General features: G+C 61.1%; 2 protein-coding genes across 3 annotated transcripts; one reads left to right on the forward strand and one right to left on the reverse strand.

The window, feature by feature from the left end:
• The first annotated feature begins 77 nt into the window (after positions 1–77).
• Positions 78–8,080, forward strand: SEPTIN4 (septin 4). 2 transcript variants are annotated; one of them, XM_086624843.1, is made up of 12 exons: positions 78–113; positions 1,934–2,233; positions 2,456–2,549; positions 2,667–2,753; positions 3,586–3,709; positions 3,911–4,045; positions 4,125–4,242; positions 4,593–4,694; positions 5,100–5,196; positions 5,339–5,501; positions 7,627–7,726; positions 8,021–8,080. In XM_086624843.1, the coding sequence occupies exons 1-12, from the start codon at positions 78–80 to the stop codon at positions 8,078–8,080; spliced, it is 1,416 nt and encodes a 471-aa protein (XP_086480969.1). The 2 variants fall into 2 exon arrangements, with proteins under 2 accessions (XP_086480969.1, XP_086480970.1); XM_086624844.1 differs by lacking the exon at positions 78–113 and adding an exon at positions 1,555–1,695.
• Positions 8,081–16,135: 8,055 nt separating this feature from the next.
• LOC147527287 (coiled-coil domain-containing protein 183-like) lies at positions 16,136–21,266 on the reverse strand. Its single transcript, XM_086624887.1, has 15 exons — positions 21,183–21,266; positions 20,906–21,089; positions 20,682–20,803; positions 20,443–20,520; positions 19,533–19,694; positions 19,299–19,403; positions 18,996–19,118; positions 18,469–18,597; positions 18,290–18,350; positions 18,106–18,206; positions 17,675–17,835; positions 17,131–17,290; positions 16,862–16,987; positions 16,516–16,612; positions 16,136–16,245 (listed from the first exon to the last, which is right to left on the reverse strand). The coding sequence occupies exons 1-15, from the start codon at positions 21,264–21,266 to the stop codon at positions 16,136–16,138; spliced, it is 1,803 nt and encodes a 600-aa protein (XP_086481013.1).
• Between the last annotated feature and the right edge of the window lie 585 nt (positions 21,267–21,851).

Below are 21,851 nucleotides of genomic sequence, written 5' to 3' on the forward strand. Positions count from 1 at the left end.
CTCTCCATCCCTCCGTGCAGCCGATGCCAGTCGGCATCCTGCATCCTGGCTTGGCCACGGGCAACACTGGCTCTGCCATGGCCACCTGCCCCGACCTGCAGCCTGGACAAGAGGTATGGGGACAGCGTCCCTCCCCATGGGGTGGCACTGGGGACAGGCAGGGATGGGGGACCCGGAGCACCCTGGTGCTGCAGCTGATGCTCCATCCTCGGACAAGCCTCGCTGGGGGATGTGCTTGCTGCAGGACCCCGAGGATGCGGTGCAGCCCTCCCGTGCTGCAGCATCACCAAGGCCATCGGTGTCTCTGGGGGTGGGGGACAAGGGGGAGCCCCAAAGGGCTGGAACCCCATGGGATGGAGCAGTGGTGGGGCCAGGAGCGCTCAGCGGTGGCAGCAGCATCTCCCACCCCTGTGTGGCCCCAGTCGGGCTGTGCTGGGGTAGGGGCTGCTGCTGAGCCCCCCCGGGTCAAGGTCGGTGAGGAAGAGGATGCTGGGGTCACACAGACCCACCAAGTGCTACCAACCCACTGGGGGACCGGGAGCCTGGGGGTCCTGCAGCCTCTGCCATGGGGGCACCTGCTGCCCCCCCAGCCTGGCACTGTGGCCCCCTGGGCCAGCGGCCACAGAGGGAGCGGGGGGCAGGCGTGTGAGCGCGCAGCCCCGCCAGCACCGTGACCTTGTTTCCATCCCGCTAATTCAGTGCATCTCGCCTTGCCGCGGGCACGGCTGCACTCCCTGCTGATGGAGCGGGGACACGGGGTGGGGGAGGACACATGTCCCCATCCCCATGGAGGGCACTTGCCTCGAGGCCCTTATCCAGGGGCGGGGAGCACTGACCCCCAGATGTGAGCCTGCAGGATCAGGGGCTCCCCCAGACCCTGTGTGTCCCCCATTTGGAGATCTCCCTGCCCAGGGGGCTGGGGTCTCCTGGCAGTTGCTGTGGCGGGGTATTGGGGACCCTGGTGGCAGGAGAGCTTGGTTCGGCGTCAGCCACTGCCGGCCATGCCCTTGGGAATGCATCTCCTCCCGCCAGCACTTGTAAACAGGATGTGGAGCCATCCCGGTCCTGACGTCCCCGTCCCTCGTCCCAGCCCCGTCACCCCACGGGGCCACCAGCTTGGGGGCCGCTGTGCCCGGTCCCCTCAGCTCCCACCTGGGGCTGCTGCCTGCACCAGCTGCAGGACGGGCAGAGCCCGGGCAAGGGGGTGTCAGGGTCCTGGTGTGTGCGGGGACACAGCCTGAGCGTGGCCAGGGGGTTTGTAGCCTCTTTCTGTGACAGGTTGGGCTGCCCTGAGCCCTTTGCACATGGGATGGGTGGTGGCTGTAGGTCTGGTCCCCTGGGACTGCAGGGAGAGGATCCCCTGTGCCGCAGGGACAGGATCCCTTGTGCCATAGCCTGCACTAAGACCCTACGAGCAGGCAGGCGTGGGGGCACAGGCAGACCCCTGCCCACCCTCTGCCCCCCTCCATGAGTCTGGTCCCCCTGCCAGCTCCTCCACCACTGCTGTTCATCTCTTCTTGGTGTCTCTCCATCTTCCTTGGTGTCCCCTCCCTGTCCTCCTGGCAGGCCATGGGGTGCGTGGGGGTCCTGCCTACCCTAGAAGACCCCGAGGAGCGTCAGGGTGCCCAGGGGGAAGGTCCCCATCCCTGCCCTCCGGAGTGCCAGGAGCCAGCTGCCGTCCCTGTGCCGCAAGCTGTAAGCGCCCCGGGGTGCACGGGGCCATGGTTGTCCCCACGGCTGTCCCCACTGCTGTCCTCAGGGTGGTGGCTGGTCCCTTGGGGTGGCTGTGTCCCCCTCCCTCTTCCCAACCCTGCTATCCTTGGAGTGCATGTGTCTGGCTGCTGCGGCTTGGGGGCTCATGATGCTGAGTCGGGTGATGCCACCTCGGGCTGGCACTGCCACCATCAGTGTCACCTCCTCCCTTGGTCCCCAGATAAAGCGTTTCCTGAAGGACGACTCAGAGGAGGCTGAGCTGACCCAGCTCCTGCGGGATTGCCCACCGGCCGACAGCCCCAGGAAGGTGGAGCCCCCGGAGAGCCGGCGGGAGCCCGGCCACCCCCTCTGCGGTGTGGGCAGGGTCCCACCTGACGAAGCCACCGATGAGAGGGATGCCAGGATCTTCTCCCGGTCTCGGCCCTTGGATTTCCAGCAGCACATCGCCCCCCCACCGCCCCCCAGCCCCAACCGCCCGCGGAGCCCCTGGGGGCAGCTGGACCCATACGACTCCTCCGAGGTGCAGGATGCGTCCGTGGCGGGGGGGAAGTGGGGCTGCAGGAGTCATGGTGGAGGATGCTCCCACCCTCCGAACCCAAGGGATTGGGGCAGGCATGGCTGCATCCTGCAGCGCTCCAACCCTGGGGACCCCTCGGGAGGGTGAGGGGGAAGGGGGTGGCATGCCAGGGTGGGGGTGTGTGGGACGGTGGTGTCCCCTGTCCCATGTCCCCTCTGCCTGCAGGATGACAAGGAGTACGTGGGCTTTGCCACGCTGCCCAACCAGGTCCATCGGAAGTCGGTGAAGAAGGGCTTCGACTTCACCCTCATGGTGGCAGGTATGGGGAGGGGTGAGCCTTGCACAGGGGCTGCTGACCCCGCTTTGGATCCTAGAAGCAGTGGAGCAAGGTGGGTACCGTCTGCCTCCCCCCCTCACCCTCGTCTCCCTGTCCCAGGAGAATCCGGGCTGGGCAAGTCCACCCTGGTCAACAGCCTCTTCCTGACCGACTTGTACAGAGACCGCAAGCTGCTCAACGCCGAAGGTGAGGCGGGGGACAGCCCCAGCCATGGGGTGTCCTGGGTGTCCCGGGGGGGTGGCAGAGCCCTGTGCCACTTCTGGGGGGCTGCAGCCCCTCTCCCTGCCCAGCCAGGCTCCTCCGACTCCCCGAAGCCACGTGCAGTGTGGTGCCAGCTGCCTGCCGGCACTGGGCACCGCTCCAAGGCAGCAGGGACCCCCCCTGCCCGGCACAGGGGCCCCCTGCAGGGGCTTTGTCCCCACTGGGAAAACAAGCCCCAGCTTGTTGGGGGTGGGCTGGAGCCACAGCAAATCCGGGAGGCTGCGGGCAGTCGGGGTCCAGAGCACAGGGCTGGTTCAGCTGCAGCCGCTTTTGGAATTAAAATTGCCCAAACTTGCCCGAATCCCCGGGGGTTCGAGGCGGTTGGATGATTTGTTTTGAGGCGGTTGGTTGATTTGTTTCCGTTGCTCAGAGCAAAAGCCAAGAGGCGTGTGGCCCCGTGCACATGATGTGATGGGAGCATCCGTGGGGACATTGGGATGTGGGGATGTGGAGGGATAAGGGGGATGTGGGGTTATGTGTTGGGGTGCAGGGAGCCACAAACACTCCTGCAGTGATGCCCAGCCCCTGCAGACCTCCGTGATGCTGGAGCTGGGCTGGCACGGGGTGGCAGTGGCACAGCCACCGAGGGAGGGGTGTGCATCCGTGTCAGGAAGACTGTGGCATGGAGCGTCCTGGCTTTGTGCTGGACCCCGGCGCACGTTGGGGCTGATCCTGCAAAGCCCCCCCAGCTCCCCAGGGTGGTCCCTCACCTGGGATGTTCCCCCCCACCCCGTCTCCATGTCTCCTGCCGCTGCAGAGCGCATCACGCAGACGGTGGAGATCACCAAGCACGTGGTGGACATCGAGGAGAAGGGTGTCAAACTGCGCCTCACCATCGTGGACACACCAGGCTTCGGCGACGCCGTCAACAACACCGAGTGGTGTGTCCCGTGGAGGGGGGTGGGTAGCAGGGTCTCCCTGGGGCCAGGCAGTGCTGCCATGGGTGCCAGCAGCTCCAAGGGTGGCATGTCCATGGCTCCTCGGGGTGGAATGCTGAGCCGTGGGAGGTGTCGAGCTGAGGATCCAGGGAAAGCCCAGGGGTCCTGCGGAGGACTCAGAAGGTGACCTCCCTGTCCCCGCAGCTGGAAGCCAGTTGCCGACTACATTGACCAGCAGTTCGAGCAGTATTTCCGAGATGAAAGTGGCCTCAACCGGAAAAACATCCAGGACAACCGTGTCCACTGCTGCATCTACTTCATCTCGCCCTTTGGCCACGGGTAGGTGCCTGCGCTGCTGGGGTAGGGGGTGATGGGGAAGGGGCTTGGTGGGATGGTGCTCACCAGGCTTCTCCTGCAGGCTCCGGCCCCTGGACGTGGAGTTCATGAGAGCCCTGCACCAGCGGGTGAACATTGTGCCTGTGCTGGCCAAGGCTGACACCCTGACCCCTGCCGAGGTGGCGCGCATGAAGAACAAGGTGAGGGAAGATCTGCCCAGACTGGAACCATCCCAGCAGATCTCTGGGGATGGGGGTGCCCTGGGGGCTGGGGTCCCTACTCAGCTGGAGAGTCTCTCCATCCTCTGCTTGGACTTTGCCATGGAGCATCCTCCCTGCTTGCAGCACTGCAGAGGACCATGTTGCCCACATGGCCACCAAGGACACACCTCCCTGGTGCTCAGCTGGGAGCTGGAGGGGATGCCCATGACATCTAGTCTAGGAGTGACAGGTTTTCGTGGGTTCTTGGGGGACACCAGTGGTGTGTGGCGCTTCCCCTGCTCCTTCCTGAGGACCAGAGCCCTGCCCTCAGCAGAGCTGTCTGCCTCCAGATCCGGGAGGAGATCGACCACTACGGCATCCGCATCTACCAGTTCCCTGAGTGCGACTCAGACGAGGATGAAGAGTTCAAGCTGCAGGACCAGGCACTGAAGGTGGGTCTGGCTCCTCCAACTCCATCCTTGAAGGGACAGAGCCCCCCATGGCCAGGAGGACATGTCATCCTGGGGTACCCTTAGGGCTCTTTGGGGCCATGCAAGCTCTCCAGCAGCCCCAGCATGGTGGAGTTGGCATGTATGGGTGCCAGCCACACGATTGGGGTATGGCTACCTGGATGTGTCACCAAGACCCCACAGGTGTCACCTGCAGCTCGGTGGGATGGGGCTGGGTAAAGAAACTCATGCCATGACTGCTGCTGTCCCACCTGGGGCTCTCCGTAGCTGGGGCTCTGGGATATCTTTGCAAGCGGGTGCTGGATATGGCTGAGGAGATGCATGTGGAGGGGTGTGGGCCATGGCGGACAGGACCAAGCCCTGCTAACCCCTGCCATGCGCTTGCAGGAGAGCATCCCCTTCGCTGTCATCGGCAGCAACATGGTCGTGGAGGCCAAAGGCCGGCGCGTCCGTGGGCGCCTCTACCCATGGGGCATTGTGGAAGGTAACACTGGGCTGTGTCCCCGGCGTCCCGCTTTTCGGGGCAGGGACATTGCGTGCCCCATTTCTATGTTGCTCAGTCCCAGGGAGTCTGGGGGGAACGGGGGGGACTGGCTGTGGCCTCCTGACCTCGGGCTCCCCCGCAGTGGAGAACCCATCCCACTCCGACTTCGTGAAGCTGCGGACGATGCTGGTGAGGACCCACATGCAGGACCTCAAGGACGTGACACGGGAGATCCACTACGAGAACTACCGGACGCAGTGCATCCAGAGCATGACCCGCATGGTGGTGAAGGAGAGGAACCGCAAGTACGGGGCTGGGAGTGGGGTCCCAGGCTGGGTTAGGGGGTGTGGGGGGGCCATCTCCTCTCTTTGGGGTGACCCCAGCCCATTGCGAGTGGTGATCTTGGGGCACTGGGGTTGTGTGTGGGTCCATGCTGGGCAGTGTGGTGCGCTGGGCTGGGAAGCATCAGTGTGGTGGGGACCCCCAAAGTGGAGGGGGGGCCCTTCCCCTGCCGTTGGACTGGGGTTGGTTGTGGTGGGGGGATGCTCCGGCAGTGAGGAGGACCCTGCGTCCCCCCAAGTGGGTCTGTCTTAGGAGGGATGCTCCAGCAGTGATGGAGACCCTGTGTGTCCCCTGGGCCTGGTGGCAGGGAGGTGCTCCAGCAGTGAGGGGGACCCCGCGTCCCTGCAGGCTCCAGGGCCAGAGCGGGAGGCAAGCAAGCAGCTGGGGTGGGGGCTCCACTGCCGGTCCAGCCAGCTGTATCCATGGCACTCGCATCCCCTTTAGTCACCTCGAGATACTGGAGGTCCCAGTAGGGACCTTCCGGCCAGGGGGCTGGACTGGTGTGGGGGTGATCAGAGGCTCTGGGGGGGGCCAAAGCAGCAGCAATGGTGGTGGAGGGGGGGTTGGCTGTGGCTATAGGCGCCTCTAAGCTGGTCTCTCCATACGTGCCACCGGAGAAGGCAGCATCCCTCCGTGCTGAGGCTGTGCTGTGCCGACTGCTCCGCCGACTGAGCCAGGGTCTGGCCAGGGCCGTGCTTGGCCCCCACTGTCCTCCTGCCCCTGCCCATCCCCTCACCCCTATATAAAGTACTGCTGGTATCCAACCCTGTCTCGGTCCTTCTGTGCCCACACAAGGGCCGGGCAGCCACTCTCAGGGAGAGCTGGCCCTGTGGCCACCCACCCATCGCCCACACCAGTTGTCCTTGGGGTGCTGGCACCGCTGGTGGTGCTGGGAGGATGCCGCGTGCCAGCAGCATCACCGTTTAGTAGCACCCAGCTTTTCCCAGCCACAGGCTGCCTGAGGGAAGGGCTGCAGGGTGGGCACCCCACCGTACTGCCCTCCTGGGGGGATGCAGTTTTGGGGTGCAGGAGACAACAGTGGTCAGTCTTTCCTGGGCTAGTGAATCTATCGCCCCATTGCCAGTGCCTGGGTCAAGCCTTGTCTTGCTGCCAGGGGTGGAAGGAGCTCGATGTGCTCCCCCCGGGTCCCCCCCACGGCGAGGAGCCGTGACAACGGGCAGCGACTTCCAAAGCAGCTCAAAACGCCGCCAAACCCCGTCCCCTGCCGTGACACGTTGGCACAATCCCCTCTGGCACAACAGGACCCTGTGGGGCAGGGGTGGCCCAGCCCGCCCACACAACACCCGCCGTGCCTGTCACCCCTTTGCATGCCGAGGGGCTGCGCCAGTGATGGCATGTGACAGCGGCACGTGTGAGCCCTTCCAGCTGTGGCGGTGGCATCCCAGCCGTGTCGACACCCGCCGGGGTAGCACGTGGCATCCGCGGGAATGGGAGAGCTGGTCCCTTCCCGGTGCCGTTGGCATGGAAGAAGCCATCGATTCTGCTGGCTGTGGTCCCGCACGCTGGGGTGGCCCTGGGGGGATACCCACATCTCCCTCCGGCAGGAATGGGCTGGAACGGGAGCTGATGCTCAGGAAAAGGGGTGTGGAGCATCCCTGGGGCTGGCCAGGCTGCGGGGTGCCTGGGGACCCCGTCCTGCAGCGGGGCTGCAGCTGTGGGAGAGGAGGGAGACACTGGTTTAAGATCTTTTAAAGCAGCAGAGAAAATTTTGGGTGAGGAGACAGAGCCTGACCCCAGCTTGAAGCTCCCAGTGGGATGCTTCCCAAAATGGGAGAGTGTGAAGGAAGTCAGGCAGGGCTCTGTGCCCTGGGGGGTCCCTGGCACCCCTTGCTGTGCTGGTGCCCCCCCAGGTCACCCTCAAACTGGTGCGTGGCAGGTTGGGGGGTGCTGAGGTTTGGGGGGATGCCTGGAGCCACCTAGGTGTCCCTACCTAGGAAAAGGCCTGGTGTGATGCTGGTGGGTGCTGGTTTCTGGTCTCATGTAGCACCCATGGGGGTATGTCCCCTGGGGGGGCACAGGGACAAGCAGGGCCGTGGCAGCATCCTCACCCCTTCTCTCTGCCTGCAGCAAGCTGACACGGGAGAGCGGGACGGATTTCCCCATCCCTGTCATCCCGCCGGTGCCAGATGTGGAGACGGAGAAGCTCATCCGGGAGAAAGACGAGGAGGTGAGTGTGGGGGAGGGCTGAGCTTCCCCCCCCCATGTCCCCACTCCCAGCCATGGCACAGCCACAAAGGGCCACCCTCCCTGCAGCATCCCAGCACCTGCTGCTCCTCCAGCCAGGCTGGGGAGGTGTCAGAGGGACATCGGAGGCTCCCGCCCTACCACCCCCAAAAGCCCCCAGCCCTCGGTGATCCCAACCTGCTTGGGCTGTTTGACTCAAATATGTTTACAAGGGAGCTGGTGTGGCCAGGGGCTTCCAGCCCCTCCCTGCCATGGTCTCTGCTCTGCTCCATTCCAGCTGCGGCGGATGCAGGAGATGCTCCAGAAGATCCAGAAGCAGATGAAGGACTCGCACTAGCCCCCTCTTCTCCCTCTTCTTCCTCCTTCTCCTCCTCCTCCTCCTCACCCCCCAGATCAGAAATGTTTACATCAGGCTCCATCCTGCCCCGGCCCCGCTGCAAGACTCAGTACCAACACTGCACCCACCACCTTAAGCTGCTGCGGCATCGCCTTATTCAATGGGACAACACCCATCCCATGGGGACAGCGAGGGGACAGGGCACCCAGCCTGGGGGTCCTCTGTCCCGGCCAGCTTCCTGCCCTGGCCCCCACCCCAGCCTGGGGACAGTTTTATCCCCCAAGCTTTGGCTTTCTCTGTTTCCCGTGCGGCTGTGGGGGGGTCCCCAGCCACCCTGCTCCCTGCATCATGTCCCTTGTCCCCGTGCCACCTCGGGCTGCCTTTATGCTCAGATTGGCCCTGACTTAAAGGAAGAGGAAAGGGGGGGGACTGATCCCAGCACCCCCCTAAGCCCCATCTGCCCTGGGATGGGGGACAGGAGTGCTCCCCTCTGTCCTCAGCTGGCACAGAGGGATGGCAGCTCCTGGGGACCACAGGTGACCAAGAGGATGGAGGGGCAGCCGCCACCCTGGCCAGGGTGGCAGCTGCCATCCCAGCACCACTGCGAGCAGGGGCTGAAGCTCGGTGGGGTCCAGTCCTGTGTCCTTGGGGTCCCTTTCCCCACCGAGCGCTGCCCCTTGGAAGCACCCTGTGTCCCCAGGCGCTGGGACAACCATGGCACAGGGAGCATTAGGGAACCACAGTCCCTGGAGAAAGTCCTGTGTACTCCAAATCAGAGGCAGGGGGCTCCAGCCTGGCACCCCCTTAGCCTTGGCCCTGTAAAGCAATAACGACTGTCCCTTCCCCACCCGTGACACCAGCATCGTCCTTTGCTGGTGTTTTGGCCCCTGGTGCCACTTCCCTGTTTGTGGTGTCCCGGTGTGTCCCCAGGATGTCCCTGTGGCTGCTGCTTCCTGGCAAAGCCTTGCCATGTGTCCCAGTGTGTCCCCCAGGGATGTCCCCATCCACGTTGCTCCCAGCACAGCGTGGCTGCGTGTCCCTGTATTCCCCTGTGGTGTCCCTGCCCCACTGTCACTGTTCCCGTCAGTGTTGCTTTCCTGCAGAGTACAATGTCGTGTGCCTGTGTCCCCCCACGCTGTCCCCATCTGCGTTGCTTCCTGGCAAAGCACCGCTGCGTGTCCCTGGCGTGAGCCAAAATCCCTGGGGAGAGGGACCCAACCCCCTGCCCCCAGCTCCCTGTTCCCCTCTGGCTACAGGGAAAGATGAAAGGGGATGGCAAGGCTGCAGGGTGGAGGCAGAACTGGGAGCACTGGGATCACTGGGAGCTCGCTGGCATGGGACACGTCCCTTCCCTGGCAGGGCCACCCGAGCTGGGGTGGGCTCACCCCTGGGCGAGGGGTTCACACCCAGGCAGCTCGACTGGTGGGGGGCTGCGTCCGGCCGAGGCTCAGGATCGGCGCTGCGGGGTGCTGGGGCAGCGTCTGGCTGTGCCACCCGCGTCCCTGTGCCAGGCGAAGGGTCCCTCGGCCCCAGGGGCAGGGCCCCGCAGGGTGAATTAGCGCTTTCCTTTTTTTAATCTTGCTATTTTCTTACAGAAGTACCTGCCTGCGCATGACGGTCGTAGAGGCATTTGTTAAAGGATAAGCAGAGTATAGGTTTATAAATTCTTATAGAGCTAGTGGAAATATTTTTATCCCTCCACAACTGTTCTCAATAAATACGGCTGACCCGGCTTGTCTGCAGCCCCGAGTCGCATCCGCAGGGGTGATGGGCACCCCACATCTCTGGGCCGGCCAGGACAGGGGTTGATGGTTGCCAGCCCCGTGGCCTCTTGCTCCTGGCTCCTGTTTTGCTGGAAAAGGCTTAAAATGGGTATGGGGGAGTTTGTGCTGCACCCACAGGGGCACCCAGTTCATGGTGGGGTGGGAGAACCCCATGGCACCCAGTTCTGGGATGAGGGGGGACATGAGGGTGGGGGTCCCCCTCTCCTGCTGCTGGCTTGTCCCCATCCCACACGCTGCCTTGGAGTCCCGTGGCCCTGGGTGCTGCTGGTGTTAGAGCTATGATGGGAACTCGGAGCTGGGGGACAGAGTGGGGAGCATGAGCCAGGGGATGAAATTGCCCCGCCGTGTGCTGCCCCCAGGCGTCCTTGTGCCCCTGTGGTGGGGTGAGCCCTTCTGGGACATGTCGCAGGCACTCGGCATGGCTGGACTCCCCGGCAGGCACCGATGCCCGGTTACCCCAGTCTGGCTGCACCAGGAGCTGGTGGGGTGAAGAGAGGCACAGGGTGGCCCCGGGATGATAAGCTGTGCCCCTACCTGCCTCCCAGCAGGTGTCACCCACCTGCACCCCAGCATCCCCCCTGCACCCTACTGTCCTCTGCTGCACCCCACTGTACAGCCCCTGTCCCCTCCCACATCCCCCACACAGCGCTGCTGGGCTGACCCAGCCCAGGGTGTTGGGGTGACCCCGGGCCCCACACCATGACACCCAGCATCAGCCGCCGTACGCGTGGGCTGCAGGGTGCTGGGGCTGCACATCCCTAGGCACCCCCAAGCACCCCCCCCATGGCATCCCTGCCCCTGATGCCTTAAATCCCCTGAGCACCCACACCTGGCCCCCACCTGCGCCCTCGACACCCCATTTAAGCTCAGCAGCCCCCGTGCCATGGGTGCTGGGCCCGGCCCCACTTGCTCGTGGGGTTTCCCAGCTCCCCCCACCCCATGGTCACTGGACACGTGGTGGGACCTGCTGCTGCCCTGGGCTGGTGGGTAAAGGGGGCACCCACGGCCCCCAGCTCATTTGCTGTGCAGAGTACCCGACAATCCCCACGGGCAGGATGCCTGTGGATGGGGGCGGGGGGACACAATGGCAGAACCAGCCTTCCCCCCACCCTGGGGGCACCCCCAGTCTCCTGTGCCCCCCCATCCATGCACTGTAGGTTCTCCCCATCTCTCTTCCCCCGGTCCCTCTGATCCTAAATATCATCAGCTCCTGTGCTCCCCTCTGCTGGCACTCACCACCCACCCATTTTCCCCCCCAGGCCCCCCCATCCCTCTTTACCCCCACACCCCAGCTCTGTTCCCCTCTGCTCCCATCTGCTCCCCGTTTCCCATCCTCGAGCACCTCTACCCCACACCGAGCACCTTCAGCTCAGCTCTGGTCTCCCTTGTGCTCACCCCCCCACCCCCTGCACCCTCTGACCCCCTTCCCCCTCCCCACATGTGCCTGGATCCTCTCCCGACCCCTCCGCTTGCTGCCTCCAAGACCCTCCCAGGGTTTCTGTGCTCCCATTCTGCTGCTCCAAGCCTGTTGAGGGCCATCCAGACCCCTCTGCCCCTTCCTCCTCTCCCCGTTGCACAGAGCTGCCTGCGAGGCCAACAAGGGCTCGGACAGCCTTTGCACCCCATGTCCCCCATGGATGGGACCCTGCTCCATGGCCTCACAGGGAACGAAGCCCAGAAAGGGCCTCTGCTTTCAGGAGCACCAGACCGTGCTCCTGGTCTCCAGTGGCATGGCTGGGCTGGGACGAGCACCAGCTCGGCAGGGGTGTGCACCCAGCTGAGTGTAGGGTTGGGTTATTTTTCTCTGCTGAAGTGGCCGAAGCATTTCAAAGAGGCTCTCCAGATGTCCTTGGCAGACAGCTAAGGCCAAGAGCTGAATTTCTCTGGTCTCTGCATCACCCAAGACACATCAGTTGTGGTTTTCCACCAAGCAAAGTGGTGCAGTCAATGCACTGGAGGGAAGGGGTGGCATCCAGAGGGACGTGGGCAGGCTGGAGGAGTGGGTCCATGTGAACCTCATGAGGTTCAACCAGGCCAAGTGCAAGGTCCTGCATCTGGGTCAGGGCAATTTCCAGTACCAGGATGGATAGATGGATGGATGGATGGACGGACTGACAGACAGATGGATGGAGAGCACCCTATGGAGAAGGACTAGGGGATACTAGTGGGTGACAAATGGGACATGAGCCAGCCATGTGGGCTTGCAGCCCAGAAAGCCAAGCATCTCCTGGGCTGCATCACTAGTAGGTCAATGGAGGGGATGCTCCTCCTCTGCTCCGCTCTCCTGACACCCCCCTGGAGCACTGCATCCAGCTCCGGGGTCCCCAGCACAAGACACACATGGACCTGGTAGAGTGGGTCCAGAGGCGGCCTCCAAAATGGTCCGAGGGCTGGAACACCTCTGCTATGGAGAAAGGCTGTCTTGTGGGGATCTGCCAGCCCCATCCACCTCCTGCTGCACCTTCTCCCCTTGCTGTGGGTCAGAGCTGCAGAAGGAAACCACCTCTGTAGGGTTCTTCTCTCCTTTATCAGCACTGCCTCAGTCCCACCTTCCTCCCTCCTTCATTTTACAAAGATGCTGAAACCCACCTGTGGCCAGTGACGCCAACACAGGCTATTTATGGGGCCAAAAATCACCATCACAAACATTAATCCTCCTAACATCAGCATGGAAATGGGGAATGTGCTTCCTCAGGTGGAAGCCACTCTTGTCCCAAGGGCTGTGATGCTTGAACCTGCCATCTGCATCCTACCCTTACAGCTCCCAGCATGCCAAGACAGTTCCTTGCCAGTGTCCAGGTCCTGCCACTAACAGCCACCAGAGCCTCTCGTTTTGGTCCCAGACTGACTGGTTTAGCCTGGTTCCCCTCCTCCCCAGAGGGTAGCACCCAGTGCTGAGGCTCCGGTGACACCCCCAGCCTGTGCCTCTGCTTCGTCACGCTTCATTCCACGTGATGTCGATCACATCTTTAAAAGAGAACAAACCACACTCCGAACCCACTCCAACGCAGCCTTCCCAGGGCAGAGATGTTTCCGTGCTGCGAACGCTCCGATGCAAATTCTCCACTGTCCTATTTTAGGTTTCTCGTCGATGCAGGCATCCATGTTTTTGCCAGAGATTGTGGTGGGAGGAAATCAGGGTTTTTCAGGACAGAAGAGGAAATCTCTGCCCTCCTTCCCGGGGCTGGGCCACCCTCACCTGCCACCTAATGAAACCCCAACTGGTATCGGCCCTTCCTCCCCTAATGACTTTTATTCATAGAATGGATTGAGTTGGAAGGGACCTCAAAGACCATCTAGTTCTAACCCCCCTGCCATGGGCAGGGACACCTTCCACTACACCAGGTTTCTCAAAGCCTCATCCAACCTGGCCTGGAACACTTCCAGGGATGGGGCAGCCGCAGCTTCTCTGGGCAACCTGTTCCAGTGCCTCACTACCCTCAGTGTAAAAAATTTCTTCCTTAGATCTAATCGAAATCTCCCCTCTTTCAGTTTAAAGCCATTCCTTATATTATTCATCATATTTTCCCCACCACTTTTTCCAACCTGTTGCAAGCAGGTTGCCTCAGGCAGGGAGGTCCCGTTTGGCTCAGGGGTCACCTTGGCAGGAGAATGCCTAGGCGCTTCCTTCCTGGGGCACCCATGAGTGATTTTTTTTGGTGTTTCTTTTTTTTTTAATTCAGAAACCAAGGCGATGCCCACTCTCTCTTGTCCCTCTCCACCACTTGTCACATCGATTTCCACCACCGCCTCTCCCTGGTGCCGATGGCACCTGGCACCATTTGCCCACTTGGGAGCTGGCTGCGAGCCACTGGCTGCTGGGTGACATGCCTTCCCCTCGCCGTGCAGATTTGAGGAGGATTCGGGATGCTGTGTCTGAATGCATTCAGTGAACACTCATGATGAAGCTCATGGCCTTTGTACCCTCCGCTCACAGCTTGGTGAACTCAATAGACCGGAACTGCCTATGCTGTCACCTGCCATTGCTCTTCCCCTCCTCTAAAGGCAGCTAAAACATCCCACAATTACCTTGTAGCTGGCAAATGGGCCACAGACCAGATTCTTCACCCAGCTCTAGCGGAGAGAAATCTTCAACACATTTTGTGGCTTCTCTGTTCCTCACAGCCAGAGTGGAAAGATCAGGCCAAGTGCTTGAAACATTGCCCCTCTGCTCTCGTGAGACCCCCCTGCAGTGCTGCGTTCAGCTCTGGGGTCCCCAACATCAGAAGGACATGGAGCTGTTGGAGCGGGGCCACAGGAGACCACGAAGATGATCAAGGGCTGGAGCACCTCTGCTATGGAGACAGGCTGAGAGAGTTGGGGTTGTTCAGCCTGGAGAAGGCTCCAGGGAGACCTTCTAGCAGCCTTCCAGTACCTAAAGGGGCTACAAGAAAGCTGAAGACGGGTTTCGGGCAAGGGCATGTAGTGACAGGACCAGGGGCCATGACTTTAAACTGAAAGAGGGGAGATTTAGATTGGAGATAAGGAAGAGATTCTTCCCTCTGAGGGTGGTGAGACACTGGAACAGGTTGCCCAGAGAAGCTGTGGATACCCCATCCCTGGAAGTGTTCAAGACCAAGTTGGATGAGGCTTTGAGCAACCTGGTGAGTGGAAGGTGTCCCCATGGCAGGGGGGTTGGAACTGGATGGTCTTTGAGGTCCCTTCTAACCCAAACTAATCTGTGGTTCTATGATTTTTCAAGTTTATCTCAAGTGATGGGAACCCTCAGTTTAGCTGAGAGATATTGGCTCTGCTCTTCACCAAATACCTTTTAGAGGCTGAAGAGGAAGGGGATGAAACGCCTCAGCGTATGGAGGTCTTCCCCAAAGCTTTCCAGTGTCTCTTCTTGCTCCTCTGTACATCAGGGTAGGACACAAGGGACAAAGCACCACCACCGTGCTTTAAAAAGTCATCCTTTATTGCCAGCAGCCACAAAATGGTTATTATTTGCTCTTTTTCTTCTCCTCTGCCTTCAGACTATCAGAGTACCTGGAACTGGAACAGTCCCAGTGGTGGACCAACAGACATTGGATCTTGGATTCGGTGACATCACTGCTGCGAGGTGGGTTTCTCAGCTACCTGAGACTTGGGCAGATGTTTGTTGGCTCACCTCTCTCTGCTCAACCTGGCATTCTTGGTGAGAGGAGAGATTAAAACCTTTGCTCCCCCTTGCAGCACCTGTATTTTGGCAATATAACCCCCGTACCCGTAGTCACACAAAACCCACCAAGGACGTTTGGTGTGACCTGCCAGTCTGCTGAGAGTTCTGGCAGAATCAGCAGTTCCTTTCCCCCAGTGATGATGTCACAAGTGATGTCAGCATGAAGGATCAAGTAGAAACGACAGTGAAAGTTTGGTCTCATACTGTTGTTCCCTTGCGGAAGTGGTGCCACTCTCCTGGGTCTCCAGCTGGGACTGTGGGTCCCTGGCAGAAGCTCTCAGTGTTGGCTGTACTCGGGGAAACAGCACCATCTACTTGCAGCACTGTTTTATGAGCACCTTTGCAGAGAAGACAAGGTGGCCTCCACGGTTGGGTGTCTGTGACCCATCAGCAGGGCTGGAGATCCCACCCTGGAGCCAAAGGCTTGGTGTAGCATCCTCTGCTGCCCTGGGTCCCGTTGGCTTAGACCTTACCTCCAGGCACCTCCCTGCAGCCCAAAGGAAACACCTGACGCTTGCTCTGAATTTAGGGCTACGAGCACGAGTTGCACAACAAGTGCGCAGGGACCAGGGGTGGGAAGAGGCACAAAGGGTCCCCAGATAGGTCGGACAGCCCCAGGCCAGGGGCTTCATCTCAGATTTGGTTCTCCCTTTCCAAAGCAGGGTCTGCCCTTCTGCTCCCACCCACGGACACAAAGATGCCCACTCTGAGGCCCACAGCCATCTCAGATAGACACCAGGCCATTGGGGTCCCAGAGCTGTCAGGGCAGGGGACAGAGGTCCTGGGAAGGTGTTGGCCTCACAGGACCAAGGTGGAGGAAGCCAGCCTGCTGCCAGTTTTGCTCTGGCTGGGAAAGTTGTCCCCACCCCTGCCCTTCCCCATCTCTGTGGGGAGAAGCTGGGCAAGGGGCAGGGGGATAGAGCTGCCTCCAAACCGAGCTCAGCACCTCTCAGGGTTTGAACCCCATGCCTTCTGGGTGACAGGAGTGACCTTGAACCAGCTTCACCACAGGCTTGGGAGAACTGAGAGAGATGTGCTTTATTACACCTTCTGGGAAAAAGGTACAATCGGTGGTTTGGGGCATCCAAAGCTCTTGTGGAGCAACTGCTGCTACTTCATGCCTCTTTTCTTCTTGCTTTCAATCAGCTGCAGCCCCTGTCTCTTGATGTCTTCCCGGGTGAGGACAAGGTCATTGTCTATGTCAGCAGAATCGAAGGGCTCTGGAGGAAACAGTGGAGAGGAGTGGGCTGAAGAGGCTCTACGCAGCCACCTCAGCTGTGCCTGTGTCCCCAGGGAGAGTTTTGGAGTGCTGCTGGCATCCCGGAGAGCCCTTGTGCCAAGACCTTGGGCACAGGCACTGCCAACTGGCTTTTCCACCCCAGCATCCCAGGGTGACCTGCAGGCCCTGGTGATGCCACCGCTGTGGCCCATCTCCAACACTGCTGGGGCTTCCCAAAAAGGTGGGACATGTCCCTGCTGTGCTCTCCTACCTTGGACGCTACTGCCCACGTCCTCCAAGGAAACCTTCAGGTTTTGTGGGTCGTTCGCAGTTGTCGCCTCCAGAAAATTCCTGACCTTCACAAAAGTCTGTGAAAGACACTCTGGGTTAATTACCAAAAGGGTGGCGGGTGCTACAACCCAAGAGGTGGCCCACCTCAAGGTCCCCCTGGGGTGCACAGCCCACAGTGCCCAGTGCCACCTGAGGCTGAGGTGCTCCATGGCTCTTCCTCAGACCAAATCCATCTTCCCAGCTGGGAGGACAGCTTAGGATGGGCCATCCAGGAGAGCCCTGCACATGTCCCCAAAGACCACAACAGGGACAGAGCCCCCACGCACCTTATCGTCCTCATCGAGGCTGTAGCTGTATGGGGGCACTTCAGCCACCTGCTGCATCAGGTACTGCAGCTTCTGCTCGCAGTGCTGGAGCTTCTCCTCCACCCCCCTGGCCTTGGCAGGATCATCCTGGAGTCAGAGAGAGAACAACCGTCTTGGTGGGCAAAAGAGCCACTTGGGGTGATGGTGGCCGCACCACGTGTCACCGCGCTGTGCCGTTGCACCACCAAACACCGGCCAGAGCCGCACCAGCCCCAGCACCGTGTGGGTACCTGGCCGGGCACAGTGATGCCGCGCAGCTGGATGAAGAGATTGTTGATGCCCATTTCAATCTCGTGCCGGAACTCGTGGTTCCTCAGCGTCTGGGCTCGCATCTGCTCCAGCCGGGCCTCTTCCTGCTGCAGGTTGTTTCTCAGCTGCTCCTCCAGTGCCCTGCAGCCAACCACATTCACACTCAAACAACTGCACAGGGGTGCAGAGACACCCCAAATCTGTCACAAAAGCTGCTCAGGCTGCTCCCGCCCCCACCCCCAACAACAACTGCAGAGCAGAGATGCCACCTGCGACCCAATGCTGCTGGTGCCACTTGCCAGGCCAGGCAAGGAGCAAGGGTCCTGCTGCCACAGTGGGAGCTTTGGGTGCTCTGCCAGGACCAGAGCTCAGGGAGCACCCTGCTCAGAAAACCTCCTGGTGCAGGATGGGTGGGTGGCCACAGTGGGACGCAGGAAGGGCTGCCCTGTTGGGGCACTTATGATGCACGTGTCCCTGTCACGGGTGGTGGACTGGTTGACACGGCTGTCCCGAGCCCAGCAGCACCTTGTTGTATTGGGGCGCCTGCGAAACTTCAGCTCAGCGTGCTTCAGCTCCAGCTCCTTCAGCCTCTCCTTTAGCGCTTTTTCCTTCTCCTTGCACTCCTGGACACAGTGCTTCAGGTCCACTAAGGATGATTCTCGTGCCAGGAGTCTGCCGGGGATGTCCTGGATAGGGGAGAGCACAAGGACTCAGCCCATGGTGCTCTGGCAGGGTACGGGGTCCGGGCCGTGGCCTCGGAGAGGTTTCGGCACCATGGACTGCTGCAAGCTCATGCCATAGAGAAAAGCAGCTCCATCCCTCCCCAACAGACGGACTTGGGGGGGCTCCAGGGGTGGAGCAGATAACCCCGCAATGAAGCAAGGTGAGCAGAGAGGTCTCAGCTCCCTGGGGCTCCAGCAGCCCCAGGTTTTACCGGAGATGGGTTTTTACGTTACCCAGAGGCGGGAGCACTGCACCGCAGCCTTGGTCTTCTCCATCTTCTCCATCACCCGGGCCTCGTGCTCCTTCTGGGACTCGGTGGCCTCCAGTTCAGTGTCTGTGGTGGGAGGGAAGCGTCAGGGAAGGATGCCTGTGGCTGTGCCCACCCCCCCCCACCATGGCACCCCCCCAGGCACTCACCCTCCAGTGCATCCTGCTGCTGCACGGCTGGGAGGTTCATGGCAGGCTTGCACCTGGCTTGCTGCAAGGACATTCATCGTCACACCCAGAGCTGCTGGCACCCTGGGGAGCTGGCCTTGCAGCCCCCCCACCCATGGCAGGCTCGGCATGGACGCCTGCGCCGCGTGCCCCCAGCTCACCGCTCGCTGTTGCCTTTCGCCGAGCTCCCTGAGCCAGAGCCCACCAACGTCCGCCTTCTGGGTGGCCAGGCAGCGGCGCCTGAGCTCACTCTCTGCGAGGAACTGGGCTTCAATCTTGGCCATGTCCTCCTGGAGAATATCAGGGAAGGGAGAAGGGGCTGCTAAAGCTGGCATGGACCTCTGTGAGCCAGCTGAGCTCCTGGGATGGCCAGCGTCAAAAATGACCCCCCGTGTGAAGGGGCCGAGGAGGGAACAGGGGAGGAAAGAGGGCAGGGAGGGCTGGAGGATGGAACATGCTGCCTTCACCAGGGCTGGTACTTTGGGCAGGTTGTCCCCACCCCCAGGGTAGCCTGGCCCAAAAGCAAGACCTAGGAGGAACTTTGGAGGCATCTGGGTCCTGTGGGCAAGCCCAGCTCAGTCTCTTTTGCTCTTTATTGCAGGAAGACTCGCTAGCCTGCATGTGTGGTGCTGTCTGTGGGCTCTGCAGGGTGGGGGAAAGGGCCTCAAGGTGCCCTGGACCACCTCACCTTGGTTGCAGCAGTGTCGTTGAGGGCATCCAAGGCCATGAGCTCCATGTCTTCCAGCTCCCCATGGTAAAGATGAGCCATCTCGCTCAGCATGTCCAGGTGTTGAGGCAGGTGGGCCAGCTCCTGGGACACAGGGAGCCACAGCGTGTCACCCCACTGAGCCCCAGGGTTCCCTCGTGCTCTGACAGGGGATGGAGGGAAGCAGGAGGACCCTGCTGACCCAGGAGGGCATCCCCCCTTGGGCACCTCATTGCCTTTGCAGGTAGAGGGGGTGGGATGGTGGCACGGGGAGGAGGAGCTCACCTTCCTCAGGACATCTCGCACCATCAGGTACAGGGTGGCCACCTTCCGTCCAGTGTGGACTTTCATCAGCATCTTCTGAATGCTGTTTTCTAGCTGGCGAACCACCTGGGGCAGAGACAGGGGTGGCAACATGGGGTGACCTCGTCTGCTGAGCCCAACGCCCACCCAGGGGGTGCAAAGGTTGGATTAAAGCCCTCCATGGGTGCTGCCACCCCAGCCAGGGGCCCTGGGTACCTGTGCCTGGTGCCACTTCACATCCATCTTGGCATTCCGCAGTTGCTGCAGCCGCCTCTGCAGCTCGTCCCGGGCTCGGCTCCGCTGCTGCACCTGGTACAGCAGCATGTTGCACTTGTTCACTCGCCTGTAGATCTCGGCCCGGAGCTTCTCCTGGGCCACCTGGATGGACATAATATGAGTGTTCGTCAGGCTGGAGGCAGGGCTTGCAGGGCACTGGTAGAAGGGGGTCCTGCCTCGAAAACTCCCCCCATTGTAGAGCCGGGGATACTGGGACATTGCTCTGGGACATCGTCACTCCCTTGCCAGGATGGGGTCTGGGAGAGCTTTGCTCCAAGGGGCTGGTTGGGGTAGGGCAGGGGTGGGCATCTGCTGATGGCACTGGTGGGTCACGTTTAGGGACTCGGCGTAACGCAGACTGGGGCTGGGCGTCAACAAAAATCGACCGGTGCCCCAGATGCGGATGCTGCCGAGAGCGGTGGCCCCGCTCTGTCCCTGCAAGAGGCCCCGATGCAAAGGCAGCTTTGCAGGACCAGCACCTCCATCTCCACAGCCTTATAACCAGGTCACAACCTTGGGACAGGCAGTGAAGGGCAGAGACAGCGTCTCCCTCCCAGAGATGCAGCTAGATCCCCCGGGAACCTGGGCAGCCCCTGGGATGTGCTGAGTGGAGCTCTCCAGGAGCAAGGGATCTGCTCAAGGAGCTAAAGGAGGACCTGCACAGATGGGTCCCATGGTGGAAAGGGACCCATGGGACCGCAGGTGAACACCCAGTGTCTCACTGCACCAGCCCTCTGGGGTTGTCCTTGTGCCAGCACCAGGTCCCTCCACCGTGTACCCTGTTCTTCTGAGCGTCCCCAGAGTCCCAGCCCCCTGCAAGCAGCCCGTGCCTGCTGGACCCTGCCATTACCTCCACTGTTTCCCTGGCCAAGGCGATGCTCAAGCCCTTCTGTGCTCCACAAGCCTCGGAGGCGGTGAGCTTGTCGCGCTGTGGGCAGGAGAGGGGAAGAGAGAACATCACCACCAGCCTGGAGACAGTCACATCTTATTGCTGCCCTGCCCTGCCTGCTCCTGGAGAGGACCGGCGGAGGAGCTGGCTCTGCAGGGTCAGCACCAGGCAGGGGTAGAGCAGATGGGACGTGCCAATACCTTCTCGACAATGCCCAGGGCACGGACGTCTTCCTGCACCGCCTCACGCAGGTGGGGGATCATCTCTCTCTTCTGATTGAGCTTCACCTCACATGACTGCATGAAAAGCTTTCTCCCTTGCTCTGGAGGACATTAAGGTGCTGTTGGTACCACGAAGGACAACAGGGGAACCAAGAGTCCCCCGCCCACCCCGGGCTGTCCCTCTGGCACCCAAGGGGCAGCACCTTGCAAGGCCATGACGGTGTGCAGCTCCTGGGCGCGCTGGCTGAAGCTCGCCTTCCGGCCCTGCATGGTGCCAGCACTCCTGTCTCCACGCTCCAAGCTCGTGGTGTGTGCGGCAGCCGTCGCGGCTCTACTGCCCCGTGGAGTGGCCACTGGGCTGCAACCACGGACTGAACTCCCGTTGCCCTGGACTCACCACAATGCTACCTCCAACTGAGCTCCCGTTGCCCACGGAACCGTCACCACGGTACCTCCAACTGGGAACCGTCACCACGGTACCTCCAACTGGGAACCATCACCATGGCACCTCCAACTGCCGCACACCGCCACCTCTGGCTCGGCCACGGCCTCCTGCTCAGCCATCGCCTCCTGCTCGGCCGCTGCTGCCCGCAGCCCCTTCCTCTCCACTTCTGCAAGCCACAGATTAATTAATAGGCAATTACTGAGCTCTCTGAGGTGGCCGAAGGCAGGGTGGGCAGTGCAGATCCCAGCTCTGTTTCCCATCACCATGGCTACAGCAGCTGCAACCCACCCAGCTGGTGGGTGCCCTCCAAACCCCAACACAAACAGGGCGAGGGCAATTTCAGGGAAAACGTGTAGCAATAGACCCAAACACGCTCCCAGTGCTTGCCTGGAAGCTGTCAGCTTATTTCAAATGCCAAGACGAGTCCATCACTACCCAGATATGCACTTTTGGAAATTTGAGTTAATTAGTCAGGAAACGGTTGTGCAGGGAGTTAGACTCCTGTTGAAACGGGCAAGAACACACCAGCTACCAATACTGGTATTTATTTTGATGCTTACCATACATTCTTGCTCAACTACAAACATGACAAGGAATGCAAACATGTACACCCAACTGTTGATAAACCAAACCAAGCTCCCTCTTACCAGAGAGAATCCGGGACGTTCAACTGGTGGAAAAAGACTTTGTAAGGAAATTGCCCT

Source organism: Tauraco erythrolophus, chromosome 21, assembly GCF_009769465.1.
Source record: "Tauraco erythrolophus isolate bTauEry1 chromosome 21, bTauEry1.pri, whole genome shotgun sequence".
Classification (NCBI taxonomy): domain Eukaryota; kingdom Metazoa; phylum Chordata; class Aves; order Musophagiformes; family Musophagidae; genus Tauraco; species Tauraco erythrolophus.